This window comes from Mustela putorius, unplaced genomic scaffold (assembly GCF_011764305.1).
Source record: "Mustela putorius furo isolate JIRA1106 unplaced genomic scaffold, ASM1176430v1.1 tig00000224_pilon_pilon_pilon, whole genome shotgun sequence".
In the NCBI taxonomy this organism is placed as follows: Eukaryota; Metazoa; Chordata; class Mammalia; order Carnivora; family Mustelidae; genus Mustela; species Mustela putorius.
Window position 1 is genome coordinate 31,364,040 of NW_025421321.1, and position 22,142 is coordinate 31,386,181.

Below are 22,142 nucleotides of genomic sequence, written 5' to 3' on the forward strand. Positions count from 1 at the left end.
TCATCTTCTCAACTACCTGGAAATTGTGCATTAATTTTCCTTTTTTGTAGAGGAGTGATTCAGGAGAGCATTCAAGTTTCGGAATGACTGTTCTGGCCTTGATTCACTGAGGGCACTTGTTTAAGTATTGAGACGTCTGTTTTCGTGCAATCCTAATTAAGGAAGTATGTTTCCCATTTCATCCATCCACACTCATCCATTCATCCAGAAGAGGCCCAGGATTACATGTATGAAACATTTGAAGCCTGTCATTTTTTAATAGTTACTAATTCAGCACAAATATTTTTTAAGATTTATTTATTTGAGAAAGAGAGAGCACAGGCATGTGCACAAAACCTGAGCAGGGAGGAGGGGCAGAGGGAGAGGAAGAAGCACACTGCCCACTGAGCATGGAGCCATAGGCAGGGCTCCATTCCAGGATCCCGAGATCATAATTTGAACCGAAGGCAGACATTTAACGAACTGGACCATCCAGGTACCCCAACACAAATATTTAAAAACTTAAACAAACTTTGGGTGCCTGAGTGGCCCAGTTGGTTAAGTGTCTGACTCTTGATTTCGGTTCAGGTCGTGATCTCAGGGTCTTGAGATGGAGGCTCAGGGCTCTGTGCTAGGTGGGGAGTCTGCTTGAGAGTTTCTCTACCTTTCCCTCTGCTCCTCCCCACTCTCTAAAATAAATAAAATCTTTAAAAAAGATTTTTTTTTTAAACTATCAAGGTCTGTAGTCATTTTTATTGAAAAGGACCCTTAACTGCAGTAAAACTCAAGTGAATCTCATTGAAAGACAGAAGTCTCAGAGCACCTGGCTGGCTCAGTCAGTAGATCACGCAGCTCTTGATCTGAGGTCATGAGTTCCACCCCCATGCTGAGCATAGAGATTGTCTAATAATAATAAAAAAGACAGGAGTTTCAGTGCCTTATCAGTGAGCTGTGGAAATAAATATCTGTAAGTATAACCTCAACACAGAAAATACCAAGTATGACAGAGAAAAAAAGTAGGCTGGTTCAGAATCTATTTTGATTTATCTCCTTGAAGCAAAATTTCTGCTAATAATTTTTAAAAAATGAGAAATATTGTGCTCAATCAGTACAGCATGCAACTCTTGATCTTGGGATCCTGAGTTCAAGTCCCACATTGGGCATAGAGCCCATTTAAAAAAAGAAAACAAGATAAAAATATTTTTTTAAAAAAATCACAAGTATGTGTTTTCACGAGCAAAAGGCCAAATCTTCTGGCTATATCATGATTACATTAATAGCAAATCCTGACTAAAATTTTCCTAATGAAACTACTTTATTGTACATTTATCTGTCCTTGCATTCAAAGTGTGTTGTAGTCCTTCATGCATGAATGATAAAAGTATACACAGAAAATAATTACAGCTATTAGTAAAATAGCAGTAGATTTTATAACTTTAGGAAGTGAAAAGCAGTTATCAGGATTTTCTAGTAGTATTTCTTCATATGGCAGAATTTAGATACATGTTGTTTTAAAAGTCTACAAAGAAATTGTGCTAGTCTGCTTTTTAATCACACTGATACTGTCTATAAATAATTGAAATTTTAGGGAGACACATCCAGGACTAGATGTACTGTGACAACTTTCAGTAATCTAGATAATTGTGAAAATAGTCTGCTTACCTGCAACATAGTACTTAAGGAATGGAGCCTCTGGGTCCCTCCTTTGGAGTAGTTTAAAAAGCCCACCTGGGAATGTTGGAGGGCACATATTTTTTAAAAACACGATTTTTGACTTTTGATAATATAATTTGACTGTAAACTTAATTTTTTCTTTTTTAATTGAATTGTATAATTAACATATAACATGAGTTTGTTCTCTGTATCTAAGAGTCTGTTTTCTTGTTTGTCTCTTTTTTACTTTGTTTCTTAAATTCCACTTGAGTGAAATCTTACGGTTTCAGTCTGACTTATTTCATTTTGCATTATACTCTCTAGGTCCATCCATGTTGTCATGCCATCCCTGCTATACAAATGGCATATCCCATTCTTTTTTTTATGGCTGTGCAATATTTATCTATAATTATATCTATATCTATATCTTCTTTATCCATTCATCTATCAGTAGATTCTTAGGTTGCTTCCGTATCTTGGCTATTGTAAATAATGTTGCAATAAACATAGGAATGTATGTATCTTTTTTTTTTTTTTGCATTTATCTTTTTGAATTAGTGTTTCATTTTCTTTTAAATCTTTTTTTTTTTTTTAAGATTTTATTTATTTATTTGACACAGAGGGAGAGCAAGCACAAGCAGGGGTAGCGGCAGGCAGAGGGAGAGGGAGAAGCAGGCTCTCCCCTGAGCAGGGAAGCCCAATGTGGAACTCAATCCCAGGACCCTGGGATCATTATCTGAGCTGAAGACAGGTACTTAACCTGCTGAGCCACCCAGGTGCCTATATTATCATTTTCTTTGAATAAATACCCAGTTACTGAAATTATTTGATCGCAGTGTAATGTGGTAATTTCATTATGGTTTTGATTTGCATTTTCCTGATGATTAATGATGTTGAGCATCTTTTCATCTGTGTTTTGGCCATTTGTGTGTCTTCTTTGGAAAAATGTCTATTCAGGTCCTCTGCCCATTACTTTAATTGGATTATTTGGGTTTTTTGTTGTTGTTGTTTTGGTGTTAGGTTGTATGAGTTCTTTATATAGTTTGAGTATTAACTTCCTTATAGGATATAACATTTGCAAATATCTTATCTCATTCAGTAGGTAGATCTTTTTTGTTTTGTTGATGGTTTCCTTTACTGTCCAAAAGCTTTTGTTTTGGAGTGGTCCCAATAGTTATACTTTTGTTTCCCTTGCTTGAGGAGATATTTCTAGAAAAATGTTTCTATCAAAGAAATTACTACCTTTGTTTTCTTATAGGAGTTTTATGGTTTCATGTCTCCATTTAGGTCTTTAATCCATTTTGAGATTATTTTCTATGTGGTGAAAGACAGTGATTCAGTTTCATTCTTTTTCATGTAGCTGTCCAGTTTTCCCAACACCGTTTGTTAAAGAGATTGTCTTTTCCCCATAGTAAATTCTTACCACTCTTGCCATAGATGGACTATATTAGAAACTACTTTATATACAATTTGACTATATTGACTATACATAAACTATTGTACACTTATCTGTCCTTGCATTTAAAGTGAGTTGTAGTGCTTCATGCTTGAATGGTAAAAGTATACACAGAAAACGATTACAGGTATTAGTAAAATAGCAGTAGATTTTGTAACTTTAGGAAGTGATAAGCAGTTATTTATCATATTATCTAGTAGTATTTCTTCATATGGTAGAATTTTTAGGGAGACATGTCCAGGACTAGATTTTCTGTGACAACTTTTAGTAATCTAGAAAATTGTGAAAATAGTCTGGCTTTTAACTAACTGTATGTATATGTGGTCAAGGTTAGGAAACTAGAGTAGACTGAAAAAGAAATTTGATTACCACTGAAAACCTTTCAAAGAAAAGATCCTGCCTTCTTCCTACAAACTAATCAAATTCAAAACCCATAGTGTTTAGAATTTTCTGGCTGACCTCAGCTGAAATGAAAATGCCAGGGAGATGAGGCAGGTGCAGTGATGACAGATTTGTATAGTTCTAGGGTTTTGGGCTATTGTCAACAAACTTTGGAAGATCAAATCAAGAGCCCTTGAATGTCCTTTGATTAATTTAGAAAGAGAATGGATATGCAGAGGGAAGTAACAATCTTTGCCTCCAAATTTTGGCTGTGGTCCAGCAAAACCTAGAACACACACCTCTTAAATCCAAGTGTGGAGTGCTTTCGCATTTTAAATTTCTGTGTTAGAATACTATATTTTGCCAAACTCTTCAGTATATTTCGTTGTCTTGGGATGTTTGGTTAAATGTGGCTGCGGAATAATTTAATTCGTGAATGCCTCCAGTTAGTGGTCTGTTTCTATATTATTTTTTCTTAATATCTGCTTTATGAGGTTTAAATGACACACCATAAATACTACCTATGGTGTGACTTTTCATCTTTTTTAATTTTTTAAAAAGGTTTATTTACTTATTTGAGAGAGAGAGAGTGCATGAGTTGAAGAGGGAGAGGGAGAGAAAATCTCAAGCCAACTCTCTGCTGAGCATGGAGCCCGTCTGGGGGCTTGATCCTAGGACCCCGAGCACGACTTGAGCTGAAACCAAGAGTTGGATGCTTAATCAACTGTGCCATCCGATTCATTAGGTGGCTTTTTCAAGTGTACAATTCATGGGGCACCTGGCTGGCTCAGTCGGTGGAATACGTGACTCTCAGTCTCGGATTGTACTTTTGAGCCCCACACTGGGTGTAGAGGTTACTTAAAAATAAAATCTTAAAAAAAGTGAAGTATACACTTCAGTGCTTTTCAGTGTATTCTCAGAGTTGGCACCCATTACTACTATGCAATTTTAGAGCATTTTCATCACTCCCAAAAGAAACCCTATATTCATTAGCAATCACTTCCCCATTTCTCTCTTCCCCAAACCCCTGGCAATCACTGATCTACTTTCATCGCTGTGGTTTTGCCTATTATGGACATTTCATATAAATGGGATTGTATGTGATCTTTTATGACTGAGCTCTTTTATTTAGCTGACTTTAAAGGTTCATCCATGTTGTACCATCTATCAGTACTTCATTCCTCTTTATGTCTGAATAGCATTCTGTCATATGGATATCCATATCTTGTTTATGCTTCTATCACCTGATGGAATTTGGGTTGTTTCCACTTTATGGCTCTTATGAATCAGACTGCTATGAACACTCATACACAAATTTTTGTTTAGCCCTGAGTTTTCATTTCTGTCTTGTATATATCTCAGAGTGGAATTGCTGAGTTATATGATAGCCCTAGGCTTAATATTTTGAGGAACTACACAACTTTTTTTCCAAAGTGGCTGTTCCTTATTAAGATCCTACCAGCGATGCATGAGGGCTTCCTTTTTGCTGCACCCTTACAAGCACTTGTTATTGTCCTTGATTTCAAGTCATCCTCGCGGGTGTGAAGTGGTCTCTCATTATGGTTTTCATTTCCATTTCCCTGATGGAAAATGATGTTGAGCATCTTTTCATATGCTTATAATCATTTATGTATCATTTTTAGAGAAATGTCTCTTTAAATTTGTTGCCAGTTTGTATTTTCATTTATTTATTTATTTATTTTAAAGATTTTATTTGCTTATTTGACAGACAAAGATTACAGGTAGAAAGAAAGGCAGGCAGAGAGAGGAGGAAGCAGACTCCCTGCTGAGCAGAGAACCTGATGCAGGGCTCCACCCCAGGACCCTGGGATCACCACCTGAGCCTAAGGCAGAGGCTTTAACCCTCTGAGCCACGCAGGTGCCCCCCTCTGTTGCCAATTTTTAAACTGGAGTATTTGTTTGTTGTTGAGTTACACAAGCTCCTTATCAAATACGTGATTTGCAAGTATTTTCTCCCATTTGTTGGCAATCTTTAACTTTCTTTTTTTTTTCCAAAAAATTTTTAAAAGACTTTATTTATTTATATGAGAGACAGAGAAAGCTCGAGCAGCAGTGGGAAGAAGGAGAAGCAGGCTCCCCACTGAGCAGGGAGCCTGACTCGGGACTTGATTCCAGGACCCTGGGTTCCTGGGAGCCAAAGACAGACACTTAACCAACAAAACCAACCAGATGCCCCAATCTTTAACTTTCTTAATGGTGTGTCTAAAGTACAAAAGTTTTTAGTTTTGATAAAGCACCATTTTTCTTTGTTGTTCATGCTTTTGTTATCATCTTTAAAAGCCATTGCCAAGCCCAAATTCACAAAGATTTACTCCTCTTTTCTGTTAACAGTTTTATAGTTTTAATGGCTAATATTTAGGTTGATAATCCTTTTTGTGTTAATTTTTATATATGGTGTTTTTGTACTCTTACCTTTCCTAGTGCACTAATAAAATCATTATGAATCCTGGATATCTCTCCAAAGAGTGTTCAAAGACCTCAGCAATTCACAGTGGAATAGATTAAACTCTTTGGGCTGGATTGCCATTGTAGTTATAAACAATATATTCTAGAAGGAGTAATAAGTTGTATCAATGCTTCCTTTGTTTGTAATTTGTCATAGATAATTTACAAAATGACCCCAGTTACTGATGATTACTCTCCCCTTTAGAGCTCAGTATAAACAATTGAATTAGGAATTGGTACATTTAGGAACGATATCTTCCATGTTCCTAACAGATACCATTATGCCTTCATGGGAATTGTCACTATAAACTTCCAATTTTTAGCCAATCAGAAAATTAAAGTTAGTTAAATACAATCAGAAGTATCCCAAACTTAATGAATGTAAACTGGTAGAGACACTGTGGAAAATAGTTTGGAGTTTCCTCAAACAATTAAAAATAGGAAAGCCCTATGATCCAGTTATTCCAGTAACTGGGTATTTATCCGAAGAAAATGAAAACACTAGTTCAAAAGGATATATGCACTCCTATGTTCATTGCAGCATTGGTTGCAATAGCCAAGATATGGAAGCAACTTAAGAGTCTATTGATAAATGAATGGATAAGGAAGATGTGTACACACACAGAGACACACACACACACACATATATCATGTAGCCATAGAAGGATATATAACCCACCCAAAGAAGGATGAGATCATGCCATTTGGGACAACATGGATGGACCTAGAAAGTACAATGCTAAGTGAAATAACTCATATTGCAATCAAAACAAAAACGAAAACAATGAGTAAACAAACAAAAAGCAGAATCAGACCTAAAAATAAAGAAGACAAACTGATGGTTGCTAGAACAGGGGGAATAGGGTATGGGAAAAATGGGTGAAGGGGGTAGGAGATACAGGCTTCCAGTTATCTAATAAGTAAGTCACGGGAATAAAAGGCACACCATAAGGAAAATATAAACAATAACGGCCCCAACTGGAGGTTGACTTGACACTGAAGCAGAGAACAGAATACTCCATATAGAATATGAAAATGAGAAGGGAGTCCAATGTGAGCCCCAACCAGAGGATGAAGGGTAAAATACCTAACAGGACCGTGAAATTCAGTTCTAAATCTGAATAAAGCAATTCAAGCACATAAAAAGTACCAGTGAAAACTTCTTTTTATGATATAAAAAGAATTCTTTTTATGATATAAAATATCTTCTTTTTATGATATAAAATACATACAGAAGACATTTCTAGAATGTTTTGTGAAAGAAGACTCTTCATTCACTCCCCATATGAAGGGTGTCCACAGGCAAAATGGATCCAGGTTCAGAACACATTAGATATACTAGGAGTGGATTTATTCTAGGGAGAATTTTCATTTTTACCAATATGATTTGTAAAGTTATAGATGAAAAGCCTTTAGATAGAGAACATTTTAAAGAGCACATAACTATAGTTATGCAATTTTAATCATTTTTATAAAAAAACATAAAACATTAAAGGAAAAAATTTTTAAAGATTTTATTTATTTATTTATTTCGAGTGCACAAGAGCATGAACTGAGGCATAGGCAAAGAGATAGGGAGAGAGAGAATCTCAAGCAGACTTCCATGCTAAGCCCAGAGCAAGATGCGGGATCAGTCTCACAACCCTGAGATCATGACCTGAGCTGAAATCAAGAGTCAGATGCTTAACTGACTGAACCACCCAGGTATCCCCATTGAGGGAGAATTTTATTTTTTTAAAAGATTTTATTTATTTATTTGACAGAGAGAGAGAGAGAGAATGCACAGCAAGGGGTAGCAGCAAAGGGAGAAGCAGGCTCCCTGTTGAGCACGGAGCCCAGCTCCATGCTGGGCTTGATTCCAGGACTCTGGGATCATGACCTGAGCCCAAGGCAGATGCTTAACTAACTAGGCCACCCAGACGCCCCTAAATAATTGTTTCTAACCAATGCAGAATGTGAGCTCCACAAGGGCAAGGGTGTTGTCTGTTGATGTGCTACATTCCTAATTCTTAGCACAGGGCTTTTGGCTTAGTAGTTATTCACAAGATATGTGTTAATACATGAATGGATTTTTTACTAAAAATAGCATCAAAGAAAATTAAAATAATAAAACTATTATTCAGAGGTATAATTCCTGTAGCAAAGCGAGGTACAAGTTCCATTGTTGCCTTAAAGCTCGCAAAATCAGCTGAAAATTAATAATTAATTAAGAGAAAGCAGAATGAACTATTGGCAAAATTATTTGGCCAAAGAATATTCCTGGGCATTTCAAGTATCCATAGTACACAATGATGATGAGCAGTTACTCTCATCATCCACTTTCCAGCATGACATATGAAGAAGGACTCAACAAGTTATTTATTACAAACAAGAAACTTCAGGATTTGGGTGATCATTTTGTGAACTGTGGCATAAAGCTGGAGAAGAGGCATGTTTAGAGTAGCTCTGAGTAGCTAGGAAGTATGTTATTACAAGAATAAAAGAAGTTCAGCAGTCACCAATAGGCTTCCTATTTTTGCTTTGGTCATTTGAGGATAGAGTGAATATTCTAAAGATGATCAAGTTATGACCTCTAAATATATACTTTTTAGCATGCGTTGTGTGAAGAAAGATGTACAACATTCTTGTTTTCTCCACCAAAGTATAAAAGTACTTGTTATCAGGGAAGGGTGGTCACATATAAGTTTTAGAAATGAGAAATGGGACACTGATAATGCCAGATAATTATTTCTCACCAAGTATAGCTTAGCAATATGTTTAATAACTAAAATAGACTAAATTTACTTCAGGGATAAAATATAATAGTTTTAAATGTTGAAGATACCAGTATTTCTTGAGAAGACTGAACTATGGCACAAAACATAAGTCTTGCACAACAGTTAACTTTCTTTAGAGGAAAATATCAGTGATTCATTATTGGGAATACTTAAAAATAGCATCCAAAAGTTGCTACAAAATATGAAGAAATATCCAGCAGATCTCACAACGTCTTCTTTGCTAGCAGGCTGTGTTCTACTCTTTGTAGGTCCTGTCACTAACTGGGTGATTTGCTGTAAAAAGAGAGATCTGGAATGATATTGCAGCTCTCTCTGGCTCCCATGTTATTGCCCTTGCCCTGGAATTTTTATTCACCTTGCCTTGCTTAGCAGATTGCCAAACTGTGCATGAGTTCTACCCTCTGAAACCTGGGTTCAATTTCCATCTCAACTCATCTGGGACAAGCTCCTGCAAGAAGGCTGCTTCCTTTGTCCCATGCTTAGTGCCCTCGTATGTGGGATTCTGCCTGATTTCAGCTAGCTGCTGTTTTTTTCCTCACTGTTTGAGATGGAAATACTCTGATTTAATGCCACATGGTGGGTATTCAGTGCCCTCCCAGTCTGTGAATTCCTACTGCTTTTCTTTGCCTCTCCTGTCGAACCTTATTATTTCAGATGATGTTAATTTCATTATCTTGTTCACACTAAATATAACCATCCAGGAATTATTCAGAGGAGGACATTGGCTGGTTGCTCTATCTGGTTACCTGGAATCTATTCCAATTTTTGAAAACATAGAGGAAGCAGAGATCAGTTTACTTTTTACGATTTATCAAAGACTCAGCATTTCATGGGAAATGAACAATAGACTTTGGTCAGGAATCCCTACTAACATTATAGGAGATAAATATATTGAATTAAGCAAAAACTTTATCAGAATGGGTTCCTAATTCCAACACAAACCTTTGCTGCAATAGTTCTGGTAATGATCTACTTTTTTATGATGTATAAATATCTCATAATTATACCTATCTTGACATACACAGTCTCGGTGTACTGGGACTTGACCATCCCGAGATTATCTCAAGTAATTTGAAAGGTCAGACTGAGAGGGTGGTACAGACCAGCAAGTATACTCTAGAGTCAAGAGCTGTATTTAGCTGGTCCACAATTGGATAGTGGGGCTAATGGTTTATGGATGTCACCCATTCAAATGGTTAATGTCTTTGTGGTGTTGTTGCTACATTTGGAGTATCCACATTTTGAATATCATCCATGCCTGTAATAATTCTTGAAGATTTCTGAGCCTTCTAATCATTCAACATATTTCTCCAGATTAACAATAGGAGACTGGCCTATTGAATCACTAAAGGATGCTTTCTATAGACTTGCTTCCGTCTCTATCTGAATTTCAAGGTGGTTAAGGATGCTCCTGTGTCTCCACCAACCAGGTCCAGATTAGCCTTTCCTAGATGCTATGGAACTGGGCAAAATTGGGTTTTTAGCATATAAATTAGGTTCTGAAATTAGTGTCATCTCAGATTCAATGTGCGATTGTTCATTATGGCTAACTGTGAAGATTTGTTCATGGGAAACTAGCACAGAAGCAGTTTCACAAAAGGATACTCTCTTTTTAGGTCAAAGATGGTTTTCTTTTCCTTTTTCTTTATTTATTTATGATTTGAAAGAAAGCATGTGCTCACCCAAGGAGGAGAAGGGGGGGAAGAATGTGAGCATGCGCCTGGGGGGTGGGGGGTGGGTGGGAGTCAGAGGGACAGGGGAAAAAAAGTCTTAAACAGACTCCACATTGAGCATGGAGCCCGACTTGGAGCTCGATCTTACGACCTTGAGATCATGACCTGAACTGAAACCAAGAGTCAGACACTTAATCGACTGCACCCCACAGGTGCCCCAAAAGATTGTTTTCTGATACAGCTTTTCTTTGCTTTCATTTCAACCATAGAACTTGGGTCCTATGATAGAGGGGGGGGGAAAGCTGTCTTTTAAGAGAATAAATATTAATGGCTAAGTATTTTGTTAGAATTATTATTTGAGGTTATATAGGGGGTACAAATATCAATGTAAAAAAATTCAGGTTTCCAAGAAGCATAATTTCATTTTTCTATAACTCAACTCAAATTCTCTTTTAGGCTCTGACTTCACAAGGGGTGACAGAGAATAATCATGGTCAATTTGGCAGGGACTGCATCTAAACTGAGGGGGTTTACACAGTATTAGGGTGTCAGAGGAAGGGGATAGAGTGTTTGATCTCTGCTCCTCCTCTACCACTCTGGCTCCCCCAAGATTTCTAATCTGCACCCTTCCTCAATGGCATATATTCCCACAAATTGCTGCTGAGTCAATCTTGGCCTATCAGCAAGGCCTCTAGGTCTGATGGTTTCTGCTGTCTCTGTACCCTTTTGGATGCCTAGAAATCATCATGCTGGGTTTCCAGAACCTTCATGGTACTATGTAAGTCTTCACTGTCCATTATGGTAGTTATCAGCCACATGTGCTTATTTAAATTTAAATTAATTAAGATTAAATATTAACTCCAGTTTCTCGGTTACATTTCAAGTGCTCAATAGCCCCAAGTGGCTAGAGTCTACTACATTGACAGCCAGGTATAGAATATTTTGTTCATAACAGAAAGTTCTATTGAACTGTACTCTAAAGTCTTGGCTGGACTAGACACACAGTTCAACTTTTTCTTCTCTTTAGGATCTACCCTCTTCCCTTTGGCCCTAACAAGAAAAAAGAACATTAAGTTATCTCTCTCAGCTCTCAGATCCTATAGATAGATCCTGCTCCTTCAGTTGTCCCTCTCCACGGCTGGTGCCAGAATAGAGAATTGTGCAGTAAGTCCTATTCTCAGAGACCCACCAGCATCGAGCTTCTCAATACTTTCCTCCCAACTCTTCTTCTCCTTCCAGTTCAGGAAATCCATTTCTCTTCTTTACAGAAGGAAGTTTTACTTTTGTCTTATAGCAGTGCCATCTAACAGGAATATAATGTGAGCCATATGTATAATTAAAATTTTTCCCATAGCCACATTAAAAAAGCAAAGTAACAGGTGAAATTAATTTTAATGTCTTTTATTTAACCCAACGTATCCAAAATATTATAATTTCAACACATAATCAGTATAAAAATTACTTAATAAGATATATTTCATTCTGTTTTTACATGTTAAGTCTTTGAAATTAGTGTGTATTTTATACTTACAGCACATTTCAGTTTGAACTAGCCATATTGAACTCTAGTGTTCAGTAGTCACCTGTGGCTAGAGGTTATCCTACTGAACAGTGTAGGTCTCTACAAGGATCCATTTCATTACTCCCTAAAGGGCTAGGATTTTGAACTAAAAAACCAGGGGGAAATTCCCTGTTTCTCTGCATTCTGTTATATTCCTTTCCTGAAATGATGAGCAAAGACCAGCCTACATGAGGATGGGTGAGATGCTGAGAGTGTCTTAGGGTGGGGTCTAGGAGGAGAAAGGCCAATAGGATAAAAAGAAGTACCTGGAAAAACAGCTGCTACAGAGACCATCACTTAATATTTTGGAAGTATTAGCTTGTCACAGTGAGTTTTTTTTTTTTTTAAAGATTTTATTTATTTATTTGACAGAGAGAGATCACAAGTGCTGAGCAGAGAGCCTGATGCAGGACTCGATCCCAGCACCCTGAGATCATGACCTGAGCCGAAGGCAGTGGCTTAACCCACTGAGCCACCCAGGCGCCCCATCACAGTGAGTTTTTTTTGTTTGTTTGTTTTTGGTTTTTGGTTTTTTTGAACATAAGACTTGATGTAGGATCGTCAGGAGTAAGTTTGTTTACTATGGGCTTGAAAGAAATAATTTCAGGATGCCTGCGTGGCTCAGTCATTTAAGTGCCCAACTCTTGATTCTGGCTCAGGTTGTGATCTTAGGGTGGTGAGAAAAAGCCCTCGTTGGACTCTGTGCTGCACATGGAGACTGCTTGAGATTCTCTCTCTCCCTCTCCCACTGCCCCTCCCCACAAACTGTATCTCTCTTTCTCTCAAATAAATAAATAAATAAATAAATCTTAAAAAGAAAAAAGAAATAATTTCATTAGCAGTTAAAAATTGCAGTAGTGTTGTATACAGTCTAACTGCTATGGTAGCTGGAAAATAATGTGAAAGCCTGCAGTGCTATTATTGGGAGTAAATCTTAGTACTAGGACTAAGGCACAGATAAGTTCTATTAGTAGTTAAATCCTGCAATAATACCTCTGACAATTTTTACTGCAAAACTGTAAAACCTAAATATAAAAATTTTATAACCAGGAATGATCATAATTCAAGTCTTTGGTTGCATTTCATAGACTAGAATCTCCCATTTTGGAGGTTTCTGAAACAGTGACTAGCAAAGCTGTTTCATGGAAAATAAGATCTATATTTTCAAAATTGTCATGGCAAGGAGGATTGGAAGTTTTGAGATGGCATTTTTCACTCGTTTCTTCATATTTCATCTTCACTATAAGCTTGATGATATTTAAAGCCAAAATTGAAATTATTTTAAATGTTAAATCTTCTGTTAAATAAAAAACCTATAAATTTTCACATTCAACACCTGGGTCAAATGAATAGTACAATCAAAGTAACACACACCCATGAGCCTATTACACACAGATTAAGCCTGGGATGGAAAGAAGTGAAAAATCAAGACCTGAGAAAATAAGGGACTAGAAAAGGGTTTGGGGTGCAGTTTCCCTTGGAAGTGGGGGAAGGGTCAGAAGGATATATACACTGGTAGGTAGAGAGTATGGGGAGGCCTTATGGAAAATGTAACTTCCAGCATGCCAGAAGATCTCAGCTAATACATTGTGTGAAAGGTGGTCATGAAGACTGAGAGTAAGTGAATTCTTAGTAATTATTATAAAATCTTGAGTCCACTTAACTTATTGGTTTTCCACTCTTGACAATTACGAGAGAAGAGTTACAGAGTCAACGAGAGAAGAATAATGTTATATGCACTCTTTCTTTAGTCCTAAGGTAGTTACATTCAGTAGCAACAAAGTATTGTCCAAGTATTCTTGAAGGTCTGGTTGTTTTTTCCTTGACCGTTTATGAAACAAACACAGTGATGTACGTTATTAATTACCATTTATTGACTGTTTACGATGTATTAAGTTCTTTGCCTACACATCTGCCATCTTAACATCCTAGAAAGGCAGGCATGGTTATTTGTTTGACAGAATAAGAAGCTGAGACTTACAGAGGTTAAGTAATTTGTGTTATTTTCTTGTATGGGTGCTGAACATCTGTTTCTGAAAACTCTTTTGAGAACAGGGATTATATCTTTAATGTACTGTTAATAGTATTTATATGATTAATACTAAGTGGTTTTCAATAATTTTCAACTAAGCAGATGAAAAAGATCTTAAGATAGTATATATGGAAGATTCTTCAATACATTTAGTTAGCAGACAGATTATTTTTAAAAAAAGTTGAGAGAAGAAGTAGCTGTTTGGTGGAGCCTCCAGGAGCCAGCCTTTGAACCTGAGCTCAGCAGCAGAACAATGTCAATCTGGTCTTAACTACTTCATTTAAAATAAAAACTAGGGACATGTGAGTGGCTCAGTTGGTTAAGCCGCTGCTTTCCCCTCAGGTTCTGATCCCAGGGTCCTGGATCAAGTCCCACATCGAGCTCCTTGCTTGGTGGGGAGCCTGCTTCTCTCTCTGCCTCTGCCTGCTTGTGCTCTCTCTCTCTTTCTCTGACAAATAAAATCTTTAAAAATTAATAAAAATAAAAACTATATATTTATTTTAAAGGGAGTGAGCAAAGGGAGAGGGCACCAAGCCAACTCCCTGCTGAGTGGAGAGCTGGACATGGGGCTTGATCCCAGACCTGAGATCATGACCTGAGCTGAAATCAGGAGTTGGATGCTTACTCAACTGAGCCACCCAGGTGCCCCATTAATTACTTCATTTTGAACCTCGGCCTTTTCTTAGCTACCTGTGCAGCTAGAATGAAAGAGTTTACATCCAAGAAAAATATTTCCCCTAAAAAGAAAAACTGTTTTATACGAAACTATCAGTCTCTTGAGAAAATTCTCTAGGGGTTCTATACACTCCTTGTTCTTCTTCTTATTCCTCCTCCAAAAAAAATATGTATTTAAAACTGATTGTTTTTTTATTTTTTAAGATATATTTATTTAGAGAGAGTGCATTTGGGGGGCAGGTGTTGGGGGAGGACTAGAGGGAGAGGGAGAGAGATAATCAGATTCCCTGCTGAGCACAGAGCCAGATGTGGGGCTGGATTGCACCACTTTGAGAGCATGACCTGAGCTGAAACCGAGTTGGATGCTTAACTGGGCGCCACCCAGGCGGCCCCAAACTAATTGCTTTTAAGATAGTTTCTTTACAATAAAGTCTCTCTCTCTCTCTCTCTTTCTTTTTTAAGGATGAGAAAGAGTATTATATGAAACTAAGCTGACCACATAAGAAAGTTTGAAAAGTTCTGAAGAACAATAAATAAGATGCAAAACCCCTCATCATCATGCGAATTGTTCCTGAAGGGCAACTTAGATTAAAATAGTTTATGACCATTTCTATAAATTAGTCATTTAAAAAAACTCCATACACTTAAAGTCTGTTAATGATGCAGACTATATCACCATATGAGATCATAATGGGTGTAAGTTGTAGTGACTTAGTAAACCACTCAGGAAGGACACTTGAGAACTCTTAAGATGTACAGAAAATAATAATCAATATGAATATTATGGTTATCTTAATATTTAAAAATTAAGACTGTACAAAATAAGTGATATCTATGTCCTTTTCTGTAAAATGCACATTGTGTTCTTGGGGTATTTTTTGATCACTTTATTAAAAATGGAAATAGAATTAGATATTGGATTCCAGCTGTCTTCCCATCTCTCCTGATTCTCCAATCTCTCTCTCTCCTTTCTCTTGCTCATGTGTCTATAGATGGGATCAGCTCTCACTCACCACTGCCCTCCTGTCCTTCAAAGAATCCTTCCCTAGACCCTGATAACTTTCCAGTTACTTTGTCCATTCACTCTGTTCTCCATCCTTAGCAAGATTAACATTGGCCCTTAATTGTTTCCGTGGCCCAACCTGCTTGTTTTCTTTTCATGTTAGCTACCTTCTCATTTTTTCAAACTGTATGCTGATTGCTTATAGGGTGCTCTACTTCTCTGACCATTCCTCCTCAGTCTCTTTTCCAGTTTACTTCTCTTATTCCTTAAATGTTGGGACCGCCACCCACCCCCATCATTCTTTGCTCTCTTTACACTAAGAGGTCAGTGAACCACCTAAAACTGAAAGCAGATTTTTGCGTTTTATGATAGGATAAAATTCTCTCCTTGGGTTAGTGTCTATAGCTTTCATCATATTCTCAAAAGGATCCTTGGCTTTTTTTTTAACAATGTTAAGTGTCGGGGCGCCTGGGTGGCTCAGTGGGTTGAGCCTCTGCCTTCGGCTCGGGTCATGATCTCAGGGTCCTGGGATCAAGCCCCACATCAGGCTCTCTGCTCAGCGGGGAGCCTGCTTCCCCCTCTCTCTCTGCCTGCCTCTCTCTCTGTCAAATGAATAGATAAAATCTTAAAAAAAAAAAAAAAAAAGCAATGTTAAGTGTCCCTGCCCTCACAGTCTCCTTAGGTTATTTCATCTTCCTCTTTGCCTAGAATCATCCTTTTTATATGCTGGCCACTCCTGAATCATTTACAGGGGAAAAAGAGCAAAGCAAGAAAAATAAACAAATGCTGAAGAATCAGAACAAAAAGAAATTGCACCATGAGCAGTTCGTTTCTAGCTCAGCTAATTGTATCCCATTGAGGACCAGTAGACTGAACGCTAGGTGGGTTGTCAGGGTCATTACTTCAGTTTGTATGGGAAAAAACCCCAGGAGAAACCGGGTGAAACCAAGGCTGCGTGCGCAAACACCCTGGTGGCTAGTGGCGCAGGAATAGGCGCACCCAGCTCCTCGGGTGGGGATAGGAGAGTACAGGAGAGAAAACCACAGCAGCCACGCTATCCACAGCTGCACGGAAGCCAGCCCCCGCTCTACTTTCAGACTCCAGCCAAAAAACCCGCCCCGCACCCAGCGCGCCTTTGACCGACATCCACCTTAAGCAACCATCGTCCCGTTCACTATAAACACTCCTTACTCTTCCCGCCTATCTTTTCCCTCTTCAAGCCAATCAGAAGAGTGGGCGGGATCGTCCCTGCTGGGTTCCTTTTTTTTTTTTCCAAAAGGGTAGACTGTGCGCCGCGTTCCGGCTGGGGGAAAAACACCTCCAGAGCTAAGGGGTGGAGCCTATGTTATGGGCACCCAGGTCGGCCAATGAGATGCCCCCACCGCTGAAAGGCCCGGCCGCCGAGATGGGCGGGGCACGCGCGGTGCCGAGCCAATGGCGGCGGGGCGGACGGAGGTTCAGCCGCCTTGGGTAGGGTTAGTGTGAGAGGTGCGGCGGGGGAGGTAATGATGATGGTGGCGGAGGAGGAAGGCGGGGGAGGGGGTGGTGGGCACTGAGCGGCGGCTCTGTCAGGGTTTTGTAGGGTGGGGGACGGTCGCGGGGCGACTCCGTCCGGGAGGGGGCGGGCGTGAGGCGCGCCGTCCGCCTGAGGGGCTGCAGACCCCGGCTCCCGCGAGCGCCGCGGCTGGCTCGGCTGTTCCATGTGGCTCCGGCGGGGATGGAGGACTTGGTGGCGGCGGCGGCGGCTGCTGCTGCGGCGGCGACGGAGGAGCGGCGCTGAGGAGGGAACCGGGCCAGATTGAGCCCGACAGCGGGATTAGAGGTGTGAGGAGGGGGCGGGAGTGGACGTGCCGCGGGGTCGGGTCTTGGGGACAGGGCTGGGGTCTTCTGGCATCGCCTGGGTGACAGGGACCGCAGGCGAGCCACCGCCTGCCACCGCTGTGGGGCAGGGGTCTGGGCTCTGTGCATGAGGAAAGGAGGCTCCGGCGGACGGTTCCCTTCGAAAGGGGGAGGGAGGCACCCCACCCCGCACGGTGCACTTGCCCCGCTGGTCACTGCTTCACGCCCAGGCAGGAGTTTCCATTTCCCTCCGGCTGGCAGCGAAGGCGGGGAGCCCGAGTGGCCTGGAGCCGGGACCTTGCCCTCCCTTTGCCTTGAGATTTCCCTCCACTCCTCTTTCCCCATCCATTTCCCCCTCCGACTGAACAACAGCATTCCTCCTCGCTCCTTAATTTGTTCCAAGCACATATTCTAGGACTGGAGGCTATTATTTATCAGCTGAAAAACAAAGTTTATTTTGAAATGTTCCACTCCTCCCTCTGACTGGCAGTGGACATTAAACAGCATCCCTAGACTTTCCCGCTCTGCTCGCCTTTCTGTGATGCTAGGAGGGGGAGGTAGGGCCCCGACTTGGCGTTTCTCGATTGTTGTTGATGCTGATTACCTAATGTGTTGCTCCACGTCTTCGGTGTGAATTGTAATTTCTTCCTTGATGTCTTGCACCCTTGATGTTACTGGCTTTTGAGGTTGGTGTTTTGTTTCATTGTTTGAAAAACATGCGGAGAACTGAGGTCTGTTGCAGTGTTATCTAACATGGGTGGGTAGTCACTCCTCATGCTTCTCTCATATTTTTCTCTCTTTGTTTTGCTTTTCAGTCCTCCAGATTACACATCATATAGTCCCCGAGGTGGAATGGTGATGTCTCCATGAGGGAACCTCCTCTCATTCATCCTGTCATGTGTATCATACTGTTCTTGACTGGGCCATTCATCTAAGATGGGATTTACCCTATGAAACAGGGTGAAGACTTATGGACCCCAAACATCATTTCAAGTTGTAGTTGAGTTTTTTAAAGTACAGACATACATGCAAAGCTCCTTTGCTTTGGGCCCTCTGCTTTGTTAAAGCTGCTGTATTGCTAACCCAGAATTGCTCCAGTGACTGACCATCATGGCTTCAGTTTGGAAGAGACTGCAGCGTGTGGGAAAACATGCATCCAAGTTCCAGTTTGTGGCCTCCTACCAGGAGTTGATGGTTGAGTGTACCAAGAAATGGTAAGACATGTCTGGGGGTAGAGTTTACTATGGCCTAAACTCACTGTGGCCTAAAGTCAGCTGACAGCTGACACACCTTTCTGTAGTGCATGAGTGTGTACAGGCTGGGCAGGGAACAGATTACTCTAACAAGTATTGTGGTATGCACTCTTGCTGCTGGTATCATCCCTGTGGGTTTTAATTACTGCACTTCAGTATGGCTCAAAGGAGTGTAACTCTGAGAGCTTACTAAGTACAGTAGATTTGGTCTTGAGGTCTTTCATCATTAGTGTTAGCATTACTTTGATTTTTTTTATAATTTGAAGGAGATAGAGAAAATGCTATTGAATATTGTAAACATGCGTATGTATTATTGTAACATGTATTTTAATAGAGTTATAATATAGAAATCTATATTCTTGAGGGGTGGTGATAATCTGTTTTATTTTGTTCTTGATTTTTCATTTGTCTTGGTTTAAAATAAATAATTTTTCATTATTTTAATAATGGAATGCCAGTCCATAATACAACCTTAGAAATTCTTTTGTTATATGCTTAGTCAGGCAACTGTATTTTATTTTAATTGCCTAATGGGATACATTTCTTGGCCAGACTTAAGGAAGCAATTAGTAGTTCTGGCCTACGATTTGCTTCTTTCTACTTGAGCAAAGTAAATTTAGGGCTTTCTTTTCACTGTCTTGAATGGTAAGCAAGAATTCTTATTTAGTAAGAGGAAAAGAGTTAATGTTAAGCAAATAGTCCTTTGGGTTTTGTCTTATTACAGTGTTTAAATATTATTACTGTGGAAATAAGTCCCATTTTATTGTCCACAAGGACTGTAATCTCATGTCTATATTAGCTCTCTTTTTAACATGCTTTTTATTACATGAAAAAAATAACTTGCTCTGTTTTAGAACTCTTAAAGTATATTTGAATATTGGGAAACCAGTTTCTGAATGCTTTGCTCTTGGACTTGTTAGGAATGTTATTTTATGTGCAATTCATGAAATACATGCACTGATTACCTACTTTACACCAGGCACTGTGGCTTTAGAATTGAATATGACATAATCCCCACCCTCAAGGAGCTCACTGTCCAGGGTAATGACAGTCATGTAAATAAATTCACTTATCATGGTACAGTAATACAAATGTGTATGATGTAGGGATTTTAATCTGTCTCCATAACTTAACCGTTGGTTATCCTTGCAAACAGTTTATTTATTTCTCTATGATTTAGTTTCCATGTCTGCAAAAGAAATAATGGTACCATTTTATAGGAAGAGTTATTGTGAAGATTCAATGAGTAATTTAATCCCCAATAAATGCCATTATCACTTACTAAGTTGGCAGTGGAGGAAATAACTCTTTAAGGGTGGAGGGGAAGGTCTTGGGGTGGCTTCCTGGGATCTGAGTTGGATTCTGAAAGATTCATAGTAGTTGGCCAGAAAGCCAAGGGGGAAGAAATGAAGACTATTCTAGACTGAAGCAATAGCCTATGCAAAAAGTATGGAGGAATTAAATAACATGGGATGTGCTGGAAATTCAAGCAGTGCAGTTTGTTGATGGGGCTTAAAGTGCAGGATGGGGGCAGGGCAGTGGGATATGATGTTAGAGCAGCAGGCAGGATTCCAATCAAGGAAAGTTATGTGCTTGTACTATTATATGTGTCTTGGACTTTATTCTGTGGGTTGTAGTGAAAGGTTTTGAGCAAAAGATGCATTAGGTTTGCATTTTGGAAAAATCACTTGAATGATAGTGTGGAGTAAGGATCATAGTGAAAAGGGTGACTGGAGACAGCAATGTCTGCCTACTGTTCCAGTAGGTAAGGTGAGGGAAAAGGCTTAGACTAAGGCAGAGCACAAGAAATGGCTTCTGTTTTTTCATGGAAATAATATTAGAGGTCATCAGCCAAGGGAGAGGTGACAGAAAGAGGTGTCGAAGGATTGAAGAGAGAGGAGGTATTAAATTGTCAAAACAAGAATTGACTGGGGAAATGCAGAAGGATGAGTAGTGCTGAGGACCTTCTTAAGTTTGTGATCGTAAATTTAAAGTGAATGCAAAAAAACAAAACACCAAAAAACCAAAAAAACAAAACAACAACAACAAAAAAAAACCCCAAAAAAACACAAAAAACAAACAAACAAAAAATAAAGTGAATGCAACCAGCAAGTTTGTAAATTTTAATTCAGCTCTGTTCCTTGTTTGGGTGCAGGCATAAAATAGGCAGAGTTGGATGTAACCAGGGATGTTTTTTCTTCAGAAGTGTATAACTGAGAGAAAGAAGGGCAGGGAAATTGAAAGTGAATGCACGGGACTGATTATAGTGATGAACCATGGAATATGAGATGGGAAAGGAGGAAAATAAGGACATGAAAGTGAGGATGGTCAATGAAAAAGTGAAGAGAACAATGATTTTGATATGTTAAAGGTGGGGTTGGTTTAAGAGTGAAAAGAGCTGGGAATAGAGGTAGGAGCCAGAGTGAGTTGTTCATTTCTGGAGGATGTGGTTAATGGTATAATGACAAGGTAAAGGTGGTGGTCTCCTTTGGATCACATTTACTTACCAGGTTAAAAAAATAAGCACATGGGGCACCTGGCTGGCTCAGTTGATAGAGTATGCGACTCTTCATCTCAGTGTTATAAGTTCCAGCTCTACTTGGGTACTTAAAAATAAAATCTTGGGGCGCCTGGGTGGCTCAGTGGGTTAAGCCGCTGCCTTTGACTCAGGTCATGATCCCAGGGTCCTGGGATCGAGTACTGCATCGGGCTCTCTGCTTGGCAGGGAGCCTACTTTCCTCTCTCTCTCTCTCTGCCTGCCTCTCCATCTACTTGTGATTTCTCTCTGTCAAATAAATAAATAAAATCTTTTAAAAAATTATTTAAAAAAAATAATAAAATAAAATCTTAAAAAAATTAATGAAAAAATGAGCACACATCCTCAGTGTGTTTTTTAATTGTGCCATATACATTAAATAGAAGTATGCCTTAATTTTTTTTAATTAAGTAGAATTTCTTCCTATATTTGAATGGGTCATCTTTTGTACTATCAGACTGTAGCTCAGCTAGTTTGGGTATAACAATGGCAATTTGCGGTTGAGATAGAATGGAGGAAAAGATTTTGGGGAGTGAAAAGGTTGGCCAAGGAATTTATAGGCTGAAGTGTGGGACAGATTATCTCTGTGGCTCTTGAAGTTGCCAAGAATAATAGGAGGAAAAATGGTGTAGATAGTCAGGTGCTAAAATCTTACTGAATGAGGGGATAGGGCAGAAAGTTTTACTTTGTAGAACTTCCTGTTACAAGTTATCTGAATCTTAAACATCTTATTCCTTGAAAGGAAATAGCCGAATTGTCTTTTCCATTTGATGAATTGTCAAAGGTAGATTTAATTTTAGTAGGTAATAAATTGATATGTTACTTTGTTAGTAATTTTATGTAGTTTTATGGAATTTT

At 39.1% G+C, this 22,142-nt stretch overlaps 1 protein-coding gene across 12 annotated transcripts in view; it reads left to right on the top strand.

Annotated features, from left to right (window-relative positions):
* The window catches only part of EHBP1 (EH domain binding protein 1), a 360,247-nt gene that overhangs the window by 11,804 nt on the left and 326,301 nt on the right, over nt 1–22,142 (top strand). For 6 of the 12 annotated variants that reach the window (XM_004742043.2, XM_013051089.2, XM_004742044.3 and 3 more), the window contains exons 1-2: nt 17,165–17,478; nt 18,311–18,709. In XM_004742043.2, the coding sequence (XP_004742100.1) occupies nt 18,606–18,709 (104 nt within the window). In that variant the 5' untranslated portion in view covers nt 17,165–17,478; nt 18,311–18,605. The other 6 variants (XM_004742041.2, XM_004742042.2, XM_045077893.1 and 3 more) reach the window with 5 other exon arrangements.